The sequence below is a fragment of the Musa acuminata genome, chromosome BXJ2-6, assembly GCF_036884655.1.
Source record: "Musa acuminata AAA Group cultivar baxijiao chromosome BXJ2-6, Cavendish_Baxijiao_AAA, whole genome shotgun sequence".
Lineage (NCBI taxonomy): Eukaryota > Viridiplantae > Streptophyta > Magnoliopsida > Zingiberales > Musaceae > Musa > Musa acuminata.
In genome coordinates, this window is record NC_088343.1 from 38806774 (window position 1) to 38827028 (window position 20255).

The 20255-nt window shown below is 39.2% G+C and overlaps 1 protein-coding gene across 1 annotated transcript; it reads right to left on the bottom strand.

Moving 5' to 3' along the window:
- Window positions 1–13: 13 nt before the first annotated feature.
- LOC135615509 (probable bifunctional methylthioribulose-1-phosphate dehydratase/enolase-phosphatase E1 1) lies at window positions 14–19622 on the bottom strand. Its single transcript, XM_065114119.1, has 12 exons — window positions 19337–19622; window positions 18998–19134; window positions 17832–17927; window positions 15072–15191; window positions 8444–8533; window positions 6787–6966; window positions 6413–6568; window positions 2332–2478; window positions 2142–2243; window positions 1248–1357; window positions 998–1116; window positions 14–527 (listed from the first exon to the last, which is right to left on the bottom strand). Exons 1-12 carry the CDS (start codon window positions 19563–19565, stop codon window positions 436–438), a joined length of 1578 nt encoding a protein of 525 aa, XP_064970191.1. The 5' UTR covers window positions 19566–19622; the 3' UTR covers window positions 14–435.
- Window positions 19623–20255: the final 633 nt, after the last annotated feature.

Consider the following 20255-nt stretch of genomic DNA (forward strand, 5'->3'; position numbering starts at 1 on the left):
GTGAAATGCCAAATTCAAAAGTCAAACAAAGTTCAAAATCATATATTGAGTTTGACAACAACATAATCATGGAGTTTGGATCTCCCTAAAGACAACATAGGGCCATAAACACTCCCCAAGGAACACTCTTTTATTTGTCCCTTTTGTGGAATGACCTCATAGTTCCAACTCTTCAGACAATCATTGCAAGTTCTTTATATGCTACAAGCATAAACAATTATTCAGAACACCTCTCATACATCCAGTTGCACCATTGTTTGATGGATCTGGAAGTGTCCATTTTAAAAAGCATCATAGCTGGCAACATTCTTCTTAATAGTTCCAAATATGAGTACACATGAAAGTCATCGAAGATGATCTTTTGTTTCTTTGGCAATTACTGCGACCATATAACCACAATATCACCATATGGAATACGGTGTAGCATGTTTTGGTTTATATCTCTGCAAAGGAACGGATGGTTTTAAATCCATGGTTATCCGGGAGGGGTGCATTTCCAGGACGGACAGAGATTAGCACTTCAAGACCTAAAATATGATAAAAGTATAACCTCAGGATTTATAGATAAAAGTACAGTTTGAATTTGCAAAATCAATAATAAAATATAATTGAATTTGCAAAAATTGATAACAAAATAAGTTTGCTGGTATTGCAGTAATCCATTTTGAATATGCGTTATTAAGGACTTGTGCCAATCAGCACAAAACCAGCCAACACATGTCTAGCACAACCCATTGGCAAAACAGAAATCTCTGATTGCTAGAAATTTCACCCATAAAACTACTGACAGTTACATGAATTATTAACTATATTTCACATGGTGTGGAATATTAATAAGGTTGATGCACCTGTAATCTAACTTAATCAAGGAGTTTGTAGAACAATATTCAAATGAATATCATTTCTATTTGGATTATCACCAAACCAACTCAACTTAATAAAGTATAACAGATCAAGGAAATATCCATCAGACAGTACACAGAAAACTTATACTTACCAGCCGCCCTTGCTGCCACAGCTTCTTGATACACATCAGTTACAAATAAGATTTGAGATGGTTTATTTACTCCCACTGTTTGAGAGATTTCAAGGTAACTGCGTGATTCCTTTTTGTTTCTGTTGATGAAAAAAAGAGCAGAATGTGTACCTTAGCGAAGAGGTATAGTTAAAGGGAAACATAAGAGCTTGATCACCAAAGAGTAAAACAAAAAAAGAGCTTCATCAGTAGAGACTATGTATAAGTGTACCCGACTGTGGTGTCAAAAAATCCACTTAAGTATTTTCTCAGGTCCCCATAAAGAGTGTTTGCAAACAAAAGTCTTTGGGCCTCTCTACTACCACTTGAATATATGTATACCTGCAACATAAAAGGCCATTTTCTACAGCTAAACAGATGGAGATGAACATCATGATAGACTAATGGCACAACTTACAGAAGAGCATTGGGCATTTCCTATAAACAGAAGCAATAATCATCATCATAAATTGAATAAAATAAAAAAAACTTTTGAGACTCAAGGAGAAGGCAGCGGATAAACCCTAACTAGTCTCAATTAGAGATGACATCTTACACAAGTTTAACTGTTAGAACAACATCCATCATGTTAGCACAGTAGTTAGAAAATGCCTCAAAATTCACAAACAGAACAATGCCTTTAGCAGCTGCAAGTTCATACATGACAGGCAGAATAATTGGCAACAACCCCAACATCAGTGGATCAGTCTTGATATTGTTGACTGTGTTGAAGGGCTAAGGCTGTAAGGCATATTCATAGCTTCAATTATACCTCCTTATTGGTTATAGTATGAATAATTTATTTTCTTAAAAAAATAAAAAAAAATAAAAAAAATATAAACCGAATAAGTAGTACTTGACATGGTTTTTATTGATACAGAAAAAGAGCATAGAAGAGTTGAGATATAATGTGATGGATTTCAGAAAGAAAGAGGTGAAAAGTAATTTAGTAGTTAACTTGAGGTAATAAAAGATGGGAGCAATCACTAGCATTAGAGACATATGATTGTCCAGCAAGTTCCTTATAACTATAGGTATTGATCAACTTTACATCCTTGTCTTCTTGCATAGCACTTCTTAAGATAGAAAGCATACTGAAATTGCCAATGGAATTAGCAAATATCACCTTTGTACCATTCACATGCCACTTCTTAAGAGCTTCAGGAACGTCCTCATAAACGATTCCCTGCAATTCTTTATTCTCATATCCAGCTCTCCAAATATGTCCCTGCATGTAGAAACGATAGAACATATATATGAAATTGCAGATCAAAGCACATGATAATCAAGGAATTGCATGAAATCAGTTTTATTACCTGCAATTGTTTTAGGGAAGTAATTTTTCTATCAGCTTTTATCATTGCCTCCACATTAGTTACTAAAGAATCAACCACATCATTTTTCACATCATTAGAAGGGATGGGTACAGAACCAGAAACCCCTTGTTTAAGATCCTCCTCAACCTATAAAAAAATTGTTACTTAACCAAATCATTAACAAAAAATAGGAAATATGAAACTAGAGAACGAAAAGGAAACTGCTTTTGGTCCTAAAAAACTAAACATTAAAGAAGCTGGAGGAATCAAGAATAAGAGACAACTACCAGAACCACATAATAGAGTGAGGAGGAAAGTTGCTCCATAACTATTTCAAAGATCACTCGAAAGAACAAGAAAAATACAAAAAATTGAAAAAAAAACATATATGCAAGTGATAGAAGTTAAAATAAGAAAAACAGTGCAGGAGCAGGTCATTCCATTATGGCTTTTTAAAAATGCATAAGATACATGAAACGTATGGAATGCCACTCAAGGATTTAAACCTCCTACTTGATGGAGATGCAAGTATCGCTATCTATTTAAATTTTGTGTCATGAATGATTTTGCAATTATCAAATATAGCCACATGTTACCCCAGGAAGAAGACAGTACCGCCATCCTTTTGCCACATTGATCAACAGAAAACATTTTACAAGCATATTGTTGGCAAATGTATCCCACTACAAGCAACCATTCACTACAAATTCATATTTACATAGAATTTCCAGCTGAACAAGTTACATGACATAAGGTCCACCATTCGAGATCACTTGTTCTGGTCCTACTTCACATCAAAGTAACATTTGATGCAGAATGAGATGTCATAGATCTCATGGTAAATCTATTGGGATCAGAGTTATTCAATATGAGGTACTTTGTTTCAGCTCATAGTCTCTCTTAAAGATGATCTAAGGCTGATGTTTGTTCTTTTGGAGACTGATTAAGACTGCAGTTTTCACAAATTTATTTGGCATTTTGAGATAATTTCTGGTGGACTTGAAGTTAGTTTGAAATATGAATGGCTGTTCAACAATCTTTCACTATACATATTTAATATAATTGATTATGGACCACATACTTGCCACATCTGTAAGAAATTTCAGTTGGTCACTAAATTTTTACTAATGATTGCTATTCCTGATTTGTATTCAAGACTTGGGCAAACATTGCAGGAAATGAGATATTTTTGTTCTAATAACTTCCCTCCTATGGATTCCAAAATAGACAAGCAAAGGGGACCCATTCTAGTCATCACTTGAAAGAAACTACAGTCGTGAAATATGGCAGTTGTATACTTGGTTTTGCTGAAGAGCAGTCCTTGGAATAACGGGTCACAGGCCACCCATATCTCTTTTTTCTTTCCCTCATAACTTTCCCATCCTTTTCCCTGTTCTAACTATCCCTCTTTTGTTCCTAATAACTGTGTTTTATCTGCATTCCTTACACTCCCTGGAGTTGAATTTATGATAGATCTGCTCTCAGTATGCACTTATCCCCCTGAAGTTCCTACCTAATGTATCTCCTATGTTTAGCTTTGCTTAAGCTCTTCCATTGTCTACCTTATCATCCCATGATAGGCAAACACATTCAAGTTTCCAAAATTTTCCCATGCTTGAAATGAACATTGACAAACTCATCTTGGGAAAAGGATATAATGTCCTTTTTATCCCATGCCATGCAACACATACAAAATTGTGCAACATGCACCAAGAAACCTGTGACATAAAAGGGTCTCATGATGCCCCATTATAGCATTGGAGACATATTGGCATGACACAGCAAATGCAGCTAGGTGCAGTGTTTTGAAAATACAGCATTAAAGTATATATAGGATGAGGCACAGAAATTCTGGCAAGGTGCAGGGTTAAGTGTCAGTAACTTTTCAAAACTATCCAAAATAAATTGCGTATGACAGAAATGGTAAGGCTTATTCATTTTCAGTCTAGCCAAATAAAATTTTTAGCTTGTTTTTCAAATTAACAAAGGATGTCAAAAGCAACTTTACGGCTTATACAAGTGATTCAAGTTCTAAGGACTACAAAGTATGTTTTAGGTTTAATTATATTCATGTAAAAAGTGTTACACAACTTTTACAAGCAGATTATTTACTTTAGTTTGCCACATTGCATAAACTGCAATCCTTGGAGGATAACATTTTGGTTAAGGAATGAAATTTACTCAATTTAAGTGATGTGATAAGTAGTGATTAGTTAGAAAAACAAAAGAATGAAACAATGAAAATTACCACAATCAAAAAGTTGTAAAACATACAGTAATGTGTAAACGAGAGAGCTAGGAGTTATCAAGGCGTCACGACCCGACCTTGACCTATTAACTTTGTTGAACCTGTACCACTGGCTTAAAATGCTTAAGCACATATTCACAATAGTACATCTAGATGGATCTTGTATAAGTCAATCGAAGCCCACTTCCGATGTGAAACTGAATTCCACGGATATTCCTTTCCTATTAAAGCCCCTCACCATGTCCTAGGTCTACTATGTTATCATTTTCCATTAACTTCGTTGAACCTGAATGACTAACCCAAAAGTTAATAGTAGCACATCCATCAGCCTCTTATAATCAGTTTTAGCTCACTTCTGATATGGGTGTATTCTGACTAGGGGCAATGGCCTTTCCAAGCACTACCACCGCTACAATTCGTATTTCCACCAAAAATATATAATAACAATAACATCATCAACAAAGTCATAAGTCCCAATTATTTAAGCTTGATTACATGGATATTCTGCTTAGTAGCAATGTTCAAATAATTTTTTAGATATATTTTATCTGTTGTGTATATTTTCTTACATGATTCGTTTTATCGATCCGTATCGATGTACCAACTAACTATCGGTACAGTACGTACCGAGCTGTACCAAGCTATACCGAACGTACCGACACACGATACATAGAGGTGAATCAATGTACCACCCATACCGTTCTCCTAATGAACCGATACGTACCACCCATATCGAGCGGTATGTTATGGTACGACGAACCTTGATTTTTTATATTTTCTTGCAAAAAAATATACACAATGGATAAAATATATCTAAAAAATTATTAGAACGTTGCAACTAAGCAGAATATAAAAGAATGAATGGGAAGACACAGGAGCATTATTAGGAGTGAACAAGGAATGAATGGGAAGACACTCAGAACGACATACAAATAGAAGTCTACGGATAGTAAAAAGGAAACAAATTAAGCTAGGGTGGATCCCCACTGTTTATGTTGGATCTTGAGGGCAACATATTACACACTACAAAACACCAAAACTTCCCATAATAACTAGTTAGCTAACAACCAAAAATCTTCAGCCGCTTCCCTAGTACTTTTTCATCAAAAATTTCAGAAATATGAAACTTCCTAGGAAGTTATCCAACAGTTTCCAGTTACATATGTTAAGAATATGAGAATTAATACACATATATATGGTATTACCACACTAATCCACCAAAAGTCTGAAATTTATATGGAGATTGTACCAGTGTCTATTCACAAACAGGAACAAACATAGTAGTCAGTAAAACCAACACTAATAATTTAAAGAATTTGGGAAAAAAAACTATTAGCACAGGCAATATTACTGTTAAAAAATGCATTAAAACAAGTGGAGGAATTTAAAACAGGTTAGCCTTTCCTCTCAAAATATTTGACCTTTGTTTCCAATACAGGTTTAGAACAAAAAACAAAAAACTGTTATCTGTCTAAATGATAGTATTTCCAACTAGCAAGATAACAGTACTTACTTACATCAAATAAAAATGTCCCTAGGAAAAGAAAAGCAGTTTTATAAATCCATTTTCTTTTAGTTGTTCCAAGAAACTCTAATTTGCAAGTATCAGTCATGCAAAGCTAGAAGCTCAGAATTGTAGGCTAATGACAAGAGCTGCAGATTAAGATGATTAAATCAATCAAGTCCCACTTTTACTGATCAGCTTGTTAAAAGCAATCATGTTTTCTAATTAGCCATGCATTCTTAGACCACAACAATATAGCATGAAAAACTGTAATATTATATAATTGGAACATGTATTGTGGAATAACCGTTGAAGTATATGAATCTTACTTGAGTTTGCAGTAGCTTAATATCTTCTTTGGTCTCCTCACTCTCATATGTGGACACTAAATGTTTCCGCACATTGTCACGAGCATAGGGAAAAAGGACATCGGTAACAAATGTAATTGGGGTTGTTGTTCCTTCAATGTCCAGAACAATACAATGCTGCATGATGAGACAAAAATAAAAATTAACCTGATATTAGTTGGTTAATTTTAAAAGAATGACAGAATGGTAGTCAATGAAGACAGAGATCCACACCAGAATGATCTCCATACTACACGAGGATCAAGAAATGTGCATGAATGCACACATAATAGCTAACAGCATAAGCAAGGACAAGGGGAGATTTAGAGAGAGGAAATGAAGACAAATGAACTTACTCTTGATGTCTCAGGACAATGTTCGCCATTCTCTATTGCTTTTACAGCATCGTTTAGATGCTTATTTTTGTCTTGAAATGCATTTGTACTGCCTATCAGACCATGACTTGGACTACTGTAATCAATACCTAATTGATGGAGTTTAAGTGCAGCATCAAAAAGATAATGGTAGCACTCAGCCTGAAAAATCATTAAAAAAATTATTGTAATTCTAAATTAATACCACAAAACTTTGGAAGAATGAGAAAGAAAAAAAGTCAACAAATGGACAAGAAAAAATTAATTTCCAGAAAAAGAAAAATATTAATTAGCAACAACATAAAAACAACTAGCTTCTTAAAAAAGCTGATCTAGAATTTGTTGTCACGAGTCCACATCATATATGCGAGAGTCCCTTAAGACTTAAAGGAAAACTTGGTCTAAAAATGGATTGATCACTGACTATCATAATTTATATGGTAATGAGTTGACAACTGAAGCAAACTATTGCTTGTTGATCACATAAATGGGCATGAAACATGCTAATACTACAGCTCAGTAAACGGTGAACATTGTGCTAGAGAGATATCAGCATGTCCCTCCATTTTGAAAACTACACCATTGCTATAGCCCATGAGTATAAAGAAAATACTTAGAAATGATTATATTCTTCTAAAACTTCAAGTAAATCATATGGTACGTTCTAAAAACTTGTCTCAGATAACAAAAGACACTGTCAAGGATAACTTGAGGGTATGCAGCAAGGTATACTGAAGCACACAATGTGCATCTCATGCAGGGCAAGTGCATGCAGTTTCATGCCACTGCATGACCACCACCAGCACTGACAGGCAACAGATTTGCCTTGATAGGTCTTTGATCAGCAGATTCGAGGATGACATAGCATGATGGTAAATACCTAAATCCTCGCATCTTGATGCGAGATGTAGGAAAGCTTAAATATCTCAGTAGATTAATAAGTGCACTTTACAACTGATCATCAGATGAAGCATCAAAGTCATTTTTTACTATTCATGACCCAACACATGGATTTACATAAAGCTTAGATATCTATAAGGGATTCTCATTTTACTTTTTTATTTTAGGGTGGGGAGGGGGGCATCCAAAAACCAAATATGTCAAATATACTCGAAGGACAGAGAACTTATGAGATATAGTCAAAAATAAACAAGAGTAAAATTTTCAGTGCACATAACATAATAACATGAAGCTATCAAGTCAAGATAGTAGAAATGGATTACATTCAAACTTCAAATGATCAGTAATGAAATCTAATCAGTATAATTGAATCCAAGGGCTTCAATTCCAATGTTGCTGCAAATACATTGGTGAAACAAGAGTAAATTCTTCAGTGCATAACATGCTAACATAAAGGTATTAAGTCATGATAAATAGGAATAGATCACATTTGACCTTCAAATGATCAGTAATGAGCAATGACAACTAAAATTCAATCTTAAGACTTCAGTTCCAATGTGGTTGCAGACATGCAGATGCATTAATACAAGGTACTACAGCATTTTGTGCAATAAATAGCTAAAGATTGTAATAACGACTAGGATGTAGATGTTTGATGTCTGAAACAAAATGAAAGAAAACCATCAGCTTATAGAACACATAGATAATCGATCCAGATTAATATAATAAGAAAATAGACCTGTGTCTTGGCATTTATCCATGAGTCTCCCCAAACGTATATCCCATGGTTCCGCACAAGCACAGCAGTCGCTTTTGGGTATGCTGCCATCTGTGAACCATTATATCAGTAGAATTAGTACATATAGGGCCAAAATAATTAGATGAGCACATCATATTATGATATAAAACATGGAGGTATTTCACATGATACCAATTTAGAAGTATGACCTACATTAACAGTCAGAAAGGACATTTTACTAATTACATCAGGCTCTATCATTTCCACTTTGTACCTGGCTGCCATTAGACATTGTGACATTTTCCTATTTTACAGTACCAAACACTTGAGAGTTTTAAGAAGATTGGTTTATTTTTATGCTCCATTAATAGAACATCTGAACTACTAAAATTGTAATCCTAGCAGATAGCCATAGCCAAAGTCATCACCAGGACCAAAACTGTTATGGAGCAGCATGTTGTCACGGACAAACTTCGAAACAGGATGTTTGATGTAATGCTTATGTATGTCCGTGTCTTTTGACATGTTCATGCCTTGTACAACATGTAGAGGGGCGGCCGAAGGCTTGATAGTCTCATTTTAGTTGGGTTGGTGGCCTCTTTAGGCTTGTAAATAAAGGTTGTGTCATGTGGACACGTGCGAGAGATTTTCGGTCTGTAATGGACCATTTTACCCTTTGTTGTGCCACTGTTCAGAGCTTGTAAAGTCTGTTTGTAATTTGCATTGTCTATGAAGTGTTTTTCGGAGATGTTTGCTTGTGGATCCCGATTGAGGCGTTCTCTCTAGCCCGTTCTCTCTTTTGTTGGTCCTAAGGGACAATGGGAGACTTCGGGGAGGCTGACCTTTGCGGACGGACACGCAAGGGTGCCGCACGACTTAGGCAAAACCAGATAAGTTCGTGACAGATGGTATCAGAGCGGGACAAGCATTCATAGAAACACTTAGCATGCAAACGTGGGGGACCTAGCGGGGCTGCGTTGAGGGCAGTCAGCACACGCGCAACCGTTTGGGGGAAAACGAGCATGGAGATGTAGGGAAAAGGAGTCGCTTGGTGGAGCGACCATCTAACATTGGCATTCAGAGGAATGGCCAACCCTTCGCGCAAGAGGCACCACGAGAACAGGCAAGCTTAGAAGAATGTGGAGCGCACAAAGGTTGGGATGGCTGAGTTTGAGCTACGGCTCAACGTTGACAACCATACTTGATGGTGCTCAAGGCAAGCGAGACGCTTGGTAAAGGATGAGACCATCCAAGGTGGAATGAGTTGCTCAACGACCAAAAGAGTTATGCAAAGCTCACAGAGGTGAGGGGAATTGCTAACTCAAAGAATTTGGTACTCATGCATGGGCTTGTATGCGGACGATGAAATGTTCGCGGCCATCCCAAGGCGACCGAAACTCGGCGCCATGGTGCATTGAAACTTTCTCTTCGGCATGTGAAGGATACGTCCGTAGGAGGCTGAAGTGTGCAATGAGTTCAGCATGTTGCTAGGCCTTGAGTGGTGCTATGGGGGCTGTATTGACGTGGAGTCGCAATCTAGCAAGTGCGTTTACAGGAGGCAAATCAATGCACAGTTTGTTCAGCAGATCGGAGTAGTCCAAGGGGATGGTGGTCTCCGAAACGAAGAGAGATGTTGCTCCAATGGGACAGTTATCCAGGAGGGATAAGTCCCGACTCTCCAGAGGGAGAATCATGTGAGACGGACCTCACATGTTGAGGAGGAGTACCTCAACAAACAACAACTCCACGAAGCTCGATGGACTGAGCAAGCGGCGAGGAGTTGTCGCATGATCTCGCTTGAGAGAATGCATTGGTGGATGCATTGCGAGATCAAGTGGGGCAGCGACCCAAAGCAACTTAAATGAAGGCACACTTGGAGTCGATATAGAGATCGGACTCAAGGGAGGGCTGACCCGTGGAATGGTGGGCGCGAGGGCCACCATCAACTCAATGCAAAAACGAGGAGCGGAGCAACTTGGGGGTAACTTGGCGAAGTACTCAAGCCGCTCGAAGGGAGCCAGTATAGAAGTTGGAACATGAAGCAGAGGCACAGTGCTTTCCTTAGACAGAGGTCAAGGACATGAACTCTTGCAGAGGCAAGAGTAAGATCATGTTGTTCCATGGGTCCTTCATTCTGACGGAGCGGACTCATCTTGCATGGTGCCAAAGACGAAGGGAGCTTCGGGGCACATGCACCTTATCTCGGAGGAGCATTTGATGGAGGAACTAAGGCGACTCAATTTGCGAAGGCGAAGTTGAGTTCAGAAGGCCTTAGCACGGGGCAAGAGGACGCAGAGGCGAGTACTCTTGAAGAATATGCCACAGTGTTGTCATTCAAGTTGCTACGAAGGAAGCGGTGCGCAGCAGAGATTGTGCTGGTAGGGGCAGAGCAGAGGCCCAGGATCCAGACAATGGTGCACAAATTACAGTGAAGTCCGTGGACTTCGGGAGCTACTAGGCGACGGACTGTCCTAGAGCAGTGCTTCATCTAGGTGTGACCCAAGAGTGGGTGGATGAAGGTTGATTGCCAAAGGAGCGAACAAAATCGAAGGTGGAGGAGACCCTGCGATGTATTGGCAGAGGCCACACATAGAGGGTTCACAATTCGAGTTTATTCCACAAGGATCAGAATGCAATGGAGATGTCACCAGGAGGCGACATGGTGCAGCGGATCGTGGTGGAACAGTTCGTGGCAATGCGATACACACGATATAGTCCCGTGAGGGACTAGATCATATGGAGGTATGATCGGGAGCTACTGGAAGCTCCACTTCGGTGAACAACACGACGGCAAGAAGGGCTATGGATTCAAGGAGTGAAGGCCATGGTACCGCAGAGGCGGGTCTTCCGTGCGTGCATCGAATTTTGCATCAGATGAAAGCCTTGGTCATCAGCATATGGGGGCTATGTTCCACCAAGGAAAAAGTTCGAATGCAAGTGGAGAGTTGATCATACAGAGGTATGATTGAAGCAGCTGGAGAGTTGGACTGCTCCAGAGCTCATATTCGCTTAAGGGAGCCCGGCAAGTCAGAGGACAAGGCCGAGTAAGCGAACGTTGCTACCAAGGAAGCTAAGGAGAACAGAATCGGTGTAAACCCTACAACGCAATGGCAGAGGCCATGCATGGGAGTTGCAGTCTGTCTTTCCATCGACCAAACGGACTGCTTGGAGAACACAGAGGTGTTGAAGCAGGGGGTCGAAAGGGGCGAGGAAGCGACGACGAGTCTAGAGGGACTTAGCTACCCAAAATCAAGCATCAGTTAGAATGGAGGTAGACTCAGAGGAGTGCCATGGGCATGGCAACGCCATGGTACCGCAGAGGCGGGACTTCCGTGAAAGTCATTGATCCCTTGCTCTCATGGAGGGAGAGCGCTTGGTCGTGAAAGGGACCGAGGAGGTGGAGCATGCAGAGGCAATCTCCAAGTACCGAGACAAGGCTGAAGGGCAGAGGCCGAAGAACTTCGTAAGACGGTGTCAATGTGCTTCTCATCAAGATAGCCGAAAGTGAAGGACTTCGGGTCATGCAAGAGTGCATAACCAAGGAACGAAGCAGACAGTACGTGGTGTTGTACCTTTGCTACTCAGAGGAGTAGGCGGCAGGGTTGATGGAGAAGACGGTACAATCCCAGAGGCGACCAAACCTATGAGAGAATTACTCCAAGTTGGGGTGAAAACTTCCTGCATTCCAGAAGTTCGATGGCATTGAGAAGGTGAATCACAGTAACTAACTCAACGCAAGGAGTGCAAACACTTCAAGTGCTTCAGAAGTGTGAGCAAAGAGCAGGCGAAGGCTAATAACCAGCTCGATGCATGAAGTACAACCTCGAGGAGGCGGGCGAAGTCAAGTAACCTTTGCCTTCTCAACTCTTAAGAGAATGGGCGAAACCGAGTACCCCAATTCTCTTATCTATCCAGCAGAGGAGCTCTGTATATGTTCAAAGACCCTTCGAAGATAATGGAAGACAATAGTTGTCAAATCCTCACCAACGGTGATCAGTGTTACTGAGAGTAGATTGTCCGCTTCATTTCCCAACGAAATGCCAATCGAAAGCGGAAGTGATGCGAACCTACTTAGATGTGACAACTAAGTGAAAGAAGAGTCAATGAGCAAATTTTATGGAGGAAGGACCCAAAACTTCAGAAGTTTACGAGACGATGCTCGTCAAAGCTCCAACAAGCATCCACCCAGTTCAAGCAGCATGTGGAATTTGAGAGACTGGCGCAGTAAGGATGGTCTTTTCCTTCATCTGGGGGATCCGCAGGAATCAACAAGGGTCAACACAACTCAGCCAACCCTACATCAGAGTTAGAGTCATTGGTGAGTTGAAGCAACATGGCGGATCAAAGGTTCGACTACTCAAATACAGCAGCGGAGAGCAGCAAGGAGCCAAGAGGCGCATTGAAACTGGAGCAAAAGATTGAAGACTCAGCAAAGGCGAGGAGTTGCAGTGTCGACAAAGGCTTCAACGAGGACGTCGAAGGAATAAGTGGGGGAGAATGTCACGGACAAGCTTCGAAACAGGATGTTTGATGTAATGCTTATGTATGTCCGTGTCTTTTGGCATGTTCATGCCTTGTACAGCATGTAGAGGGGCGGTCGAAGGCTTGATAGTCCCATTTTAGTTGGGTTGGTGGCCTCTTTAGGCTTGTAAATAAAGGTTGTGTCATGTGGACACGTGCGAGAGATTTTCGGTCTGTAATGGACCATTTTACCCTTTGTTGTGCCACTGTTCAGAGCTTGTAAAGTCTGTTTGTAATTTGCATTGTCTATGAAGTATTTTTCGGAGATGTTTGCTTGTGGATCCCGATTGAGACGTTCTCTCTAGCCCATTCTCTCTTTTGTTGGTCCTAAGGGACAATGGGAGACTTCGAGGAGGCTGACCTTTGCGGACAGACACGCAAGGGTGCCGCACGACTTAGGCAAAACCAGCTAAGTCCGTGACAATGTGGCACTCTGATTGGATCAAGAACCAAGAATCAAAAGTGAAATGATGCATACATCAACAAGACACTCTTACTTCAAGCTGAATTGGCGAATGCATTGCATACAAACCCCTGAGACAGTACAAACTTCTAAAACTAGAGAAACAAATCAACTTAAACATGGACCTATAAAACCTAAAGAATATAAACCAATTATTTAGCCAAGCAAATAAAATGAAAGAATGTTTCTCTCAATGCTTGTCTAGGGCAAATCACCACCTCTGTTTTTCGCATAATCTGGTTTCCTCAGCCACCACAATACTTTTTAAATATTGGAGTTGACAGCATTACAGATAATCTCAACCAACTATGACAGCACCAGAAACCATCGGCCATGATCTCTGGTACTCCTACTTTTTTCTATTGGGTTTTTAAATTTTTTTATTCTTCATGTTAGAGATGGTTAACTCTTGTTTTCCCCATGTTTTCTTTTCAGTGTCACTGTTACACTAAGCCTTAGCTGACTGTACAGGTAAAAGTCAGCACATTTTGTTCCCTGAGTGACTGGCAGGTAGAACTTAATTTTATGGTCATTCTTGACAGGACAAACAAAAACTTAACACGATTATCCAAACACCAATAGCATTTTAAAACCATTTTAATGAGTTACAAAACAAGTTGCCTATCCACATTTTTTTCCAAAGTCAAGTAGTAAATATTATGAAGTAATAGAAGCAGGGACTAACACCTCAACCAACAAGACACATACTGACAAACCAAGAAGCAACTGAAGGAATATATCTTTTGAAATAAAAGTTCAAGGTCATTTAATATACTAATATTCTTCAATATTCTAACCATCATAATTCATAATGATGAATTGATGAATCTAACCATCATTCTTACTAAAGCTGCCACATTGATAGGTAAACAGACCATGTTCAAATAATCACATACAGATGCTCTCTTAGTTGTCTTCAAAAATAATGATTCAAGCTTAGCCTTTCTTGCCCAGTGTTAGCTCATGTATTAAAATTCTTTCTCCTTGATCCTAGTAATGTCATCATTTATCTCTTTGTTCTCATTTTAGGTACTCTCTGTAACAAGGAAGAATTGATGAAAGAAGGACATGTGAAAATCATGCCAAGAAGGCATGTCTCCATTTTAGTTCTTGACAATGACTCCGTGGGTTTTTCTAATCCTGAATTGTCATAAAAAATAACTATTTGTTAGTAAGATTGACTATTTACCTCAAAATTGTCACCTCAGTTAAGCTTGTCTAATTTTGTGCATAAGTTCTAACCTCTCTTGAGCATACATGTACTCTTTGATTTGTTTCTAGGTATGATAGGAGTTACTATGAAGTATGAAGCACTAATTAGCACCGTTTTTTGCATCTTGCCAATATCTGGCTGAGATCCCATTAAATTCACAGGTCACACAATAATATCAGTCCTCTGAAGCATCGTTCGCCTTATTGGTACATACCAAGCTATATTGAGTATACTGACACATGATACATAGGGGCATACCGATGTACTGCCCGTATCGGTCTCCTGTCAGACCAGTACATATCGCTTGTACCGAGTGGTATGCTGCGGTACGACGAATCTTGCTCTGAAGTAGAAATTACAAGTAATATATAGAGAAATGCAGACCCTCTATGATGCTGAAGAATGAACAAACTCATAAGAGGAAGGTATACCGCTTGACTGAGGGATTCAGTAAGTTCACGCTCGTGTGCAGTGTTCTCAATTATTGGAATAACCAGCTCATCATAATAACCATGGCCTTGAATTCCTTTTATCATCTCCATATGAGTTATCTGCATCAGCAAAAACACAGAAGGTAAGAAATTTTTAGAAAACACACAAAGCAATCCATAAAACTGGACATTTGTAGAAGCAAAATAAAAGCCTAAATTGACAATTGTGTAAATGGGTCTCCAAGAAGTTCCATAAATAGACAACTTCCCCCTTCTACAACATAGATTGACCATCCTGATTATAACAATTTCAATTTTCCTTTTGCTTCTCCAAAGGAACTTCCATTTACTATTTGACCATTTAGTACACACCAGGAAAACTGAAAAAAGGAAGACCAAGTTCAATTTGAACAAAAGAAAACATTCAATCAGATTTGAAATATACTGCCTATGATGTATTTTCCTCTGTCTAGAATCTTCCAGTCTTTCTTTTTTTCTAGAATATTCCAGTATTAAAAGCCAATTGTCAACTGAAGTAACATGATGGTCAGTATAGGGGCTAAACTGACACAAAAAAGGGCATGAAAAACAACATAACAAGAAGGCATAATGCCCCAACACCATTAGCACTTAAATTGTTGATCTAGGTTAAAATAAAAATGTCTAGACTATGGCATGGATGCTGCAAAATCAACAACCAAGATCTTCGAAACCAAATTCTAAATCAATATTTCAGAAACCATCATGAAAGCCATTTATCATTCTTCACAAGTTACACTCATCTATAAGCACTTAAATTGATCAGACTACAATGCTAATTACCAGAAGATATATGCATAAAGTTCCACCATCAGTGTGGGAACTCATACCATGAGTACAAAGTAATACACAATCTACTAACCAATGTGAACACCCTCTCTGTCCGATTATAACAAGGCGTAATGTCCCAACTATTTGCAAACGGTTAATGGATCTTTTCCCATTATTAACTTTGTACAGGACAACATCCCCTGTTAAATTAAGAGCAACTAAATCTCTGATTCTTGTTCATAGTAAAGTTTTTCTTAAGTCTCCCTTTGCCTCATGTAGTGCCACTAATTCAAATCGACTCACCTTCTCTAACCAAGGCATCGAGATGTCTCATTTGAACATGTAAATGCTAAGATTTTATAAAGTAGTCCAATACCAGATTTACAATTTTATATGAATGATATGTACCAAGACCCCAAACAGTACCATCCTGTACTACCAAATACCAAGTACAGTTGAAATTAAAAAAAAAATGAAAAATGAGAAATACACCAAGTGGTACACAGCTATATAGTTTATCACTAATGCTTTGTCAGACCAATCGAAGACTGCTGATCTGTTATATAGACCAAACCAATGTGTATTTGGAACATTACCATCTTAAATGATTTTCCCTAATATTATGCTCTGTCAGTATTAATTTGTTTGCCCAATCTCCAGTTTAACCACCCTTTCTCTTTAAAAACGTGATAGTCAAGAGATGGCATTGATTATTAATCCTCCATGAAGATTAGGAAAGTCCATTCTCCATACTCAGATAATAAGTGATCATAGCTACTTATTTCAAATTCCTCTCTACAGTTCTAATCAAAATACTGCAAGATATTTTCACTTTCATCTGTACAGTTTCCACCAAATGATCTTATTACTTTACCTCATAAAATGTATCACTATTTGTAACCTTATATCTTCTTCCTTGAGTTCAATTTCAGTGGATCAAGAAACAGGAAAGTCTAATCTTGAGGAATATCAATCTTCAAAGTCATACCCATCAAATATATACAGTAAGATGAATAATTAAGAAGACATGTTCCTCTTCAAATAATATGAAACCAAAGTGAAGGAAGTTTGTTTAAAAGACTGAAAAAAAAAATGCAAATTGACTAAAAGATCATATAATAATCTGAAGCTATCAGCTAAATCTGGAAATCATTGTTGGTCAGCATGCATTACAAAAATTAATAGTTATGACAACAAAATGAAGCAAAACTCTTAAATTCAACTCTAAACTCCAAAGTTGCCCACCTCATACTGTCCAAAACTTATTCTTTCTAAACAAGTTCCTACTTTCCCACATTGTTTCTTTTGTAGATTATAATTTCAACCTAATAGTAGCCTAATAATTTAATAAAAATATGTAATATCAGCTAAACTCTCCAATATGCATCTGTTACATGATAAACAGACCAAGATCAATAGTCACTTTAAATTATAATTCACCAATCTTTAATTTTTCAATTAAAGATCTTATAGAGACAATCTATCGATGGTCAACTCCAACTTAACAATCTGCACCTTTCGACCTAAGTTAGCTTCATCATATGTATCATAGGGATCTACCTTGGAACAGTTATGCTTCTCCAAGTCCTGTTACAGACGGTAATCACTTGTTCTATCACCCTGTTTATACGCCAAAAAGCTGAATGTACCTGTACCTATACCACAAGCCCCTATTTCAATATGATAAATAATATTGTTTTGCTTCCTGTCTTACTTCATTCATGAATTGGCTGCCGTCTTCTTGGAGAAGTATGGATTCTTAGGAAATTTGATGCGCTAAATCCTTCAAGTTTAACACTATAATCATGAAAAAGAAGTTCTAATACTAAACCAAAGCACAGTGTTTAAAACTTGTCTAAAGTTGTCAATCAAGTGACAGAAATAATATGCTCTATATTCCAGAAACAGACACAAACTTTCTGACTTTATCCCACATTTTGAAAGCTTTACCCTGAACTCCTTTGAGAAAGGATGAAGCATTGTTATAAGACAAGACTCCATTCCATGACTATGAATAACAGCCCCAGCATTACGCATCTGATAAGCCTACAAAACAAAATAAGTAGGAGATGAGCACTGATATATGACAATAACTGGTTCAAAATTCTAAAACAGAGTAACGGCATAAATGTTGCTAAATATAATCACCCAAGTATAATGAGAATAAATGCAAACACTTTCAAGACAATTGGCAAATCTAATGAAGAACCAATGATAAAGAAAAGCAAGTAATAAATAGTTTATTCCTACAAGATATTAAAGATAGCTAACAAATCTCAAGATACTTAAAGATGCCTCACGTTATGGTAATGCTTTTAGCACCAACAAACAAATATGTAAGACATCTTTCATATTCAGTTTTTAAGAACCAAGTCTAGGTTCAACATGACACACACAAATGTGGCATCAAGGAAATCCAAATTCACATTCTAGAGGAACCAAAAATTAAGGACATGTACCAAATTCATAGTTCATACAAATAATTATACAGAGATGGATGGATGGAGCTTCACTGATCAGTGTCAAAGTGAGGAACCAGCATGGGCAGAGATTTGGTCGATCATCTCATGTCTAGAACATGTGCTACATTTCTACATCTTCATTTCTACTTGAAAAGATACTAGAAACCTTCCTCTTGAGGATTCAGTATAATCTACATACTGCATATCCAAATGATGAAAGAGATGTCACTAAAACAGCACATGTTCCATCCCACAAAAGCATCTCATGTCCAGAACATGTGCTACATTTATACATCTTCATTTCTACACTGAAAGATATTGGACACCGTCCTCTTAAGGATTCAGCATAATCTACATAGTACACACCACATATCCAAATGACGAAAGAGATGTCACTAAAACAGCATATGTTCTACCTTTACAATAGTTGATGTGCTCCCCACCATACCAGTAGAACACTCGTGTATGTTCCACTAATAGTAGTACCACAAAGGTGGGACATACTTTTAAGTTTTCTTCTTATGTTTTTAATGCAGAAGTATTTCTAAGTAAGTTTTACTAGTCATGGTTTTTCTGCTAATTCAGATGTAAAAAACTTGGCATGGTAATAAAAATGAAACAAAATACTAAATAAAACAGAGCGAAACAGATCACCTTCATGAAGAGGGGGGCACAATCGGTGCACTTGGGAAGCTTATGGGGGTAGGGCTTCTGCGACGGCGCAGATAGCACGGCCCCACTCCCAGTCAACACGTACATATCCTCAGGCATCATCCGCTCCTTCTGAACCCCTAAACGCGACGGCAACCATGGTAAGTTCGAATCTTGATCAGTTTACAGGGCAACAGCAATCGATAAGTTCATCTAAAGAACGGCCGGGTAGGGAATCGAGGCGACGTGCCATAAAAGACCCGTTTCTTCAAGAACCGGGCAAGGGACAATCAAGAGAAGAAAAGGAATCCAAGGAGGAAGGCGGATGGAGAGAAAGGATACCCGAGGGGGACATGACGATTAGCTGGTGGGGCTTGGGGACGGCGTCGTCGTGGACCTTGACGGTGATGCTGCCGCCGGTTCCGGTCACCCATCCGAGGTTGTAGAAGTGGCGGCAGAGGTCGGCGACCAGGGAGCGGGACTCCCCCACGGCTTTGCCTTCCAAGTAGGCCTGCGAGCTCAGGTGTGGAAGGCCTTCCTCCGCCGAGACCGCCGCTGCCGCAGAAGCCATAGTCTCTCTCAGAAGGGTTTCGTACTTCCCACAAAGAAATCACCAAATTACGGCCCCACGGAAATGGTAGTGCAGGGAACCGGAACCAGATTCGTGGTCCGACTCCTATCGCTGAGCGGGCCCCATGTTTCACATGCAATGAGTGGCTTGGTGTGAGTGGGTGTACAGACGGAATCTCATAAACGGAGGCGGCCCGTCCATTAGAGATCCGAACAGACACGGCAAGCCAAATCTATCGAATCCCATGTGATTCGACCGCAGTCCAACCTCACCATCTCCCCCGAGGATCCATGGCGCGTGTTGTCGATCGTACTCGAACAAGAAGATGATCGCTGCATCCCAGCCGTCTGATCCGAGATCACCACCCCCTATCCCACCGGGTAAAAAACACACATGAGACGTCGCCGTCGTCGGTACGTCGCTACGGGGAGTCGGTACATCGACGTACTATAATACAAGGGGACCCTTATTTGTACCCAGTTAACTGAAGCCGTCCATCTCCTCTTCGTCCAATCAGACGGCCTCCAGCCTCCGTATCACGGTACTCTGCTTACCTCCTGTCTCCTCCCTCTCCGACTATGGCAAAGCTTAAAAGTTTGCGCCGTATCGTCACTTGCGGTGACCGTAATCGAGTTGAAGCGAAATGCCAATGCTACCCCTAATGTGCATTGTGAATCAACGGTATCGTCA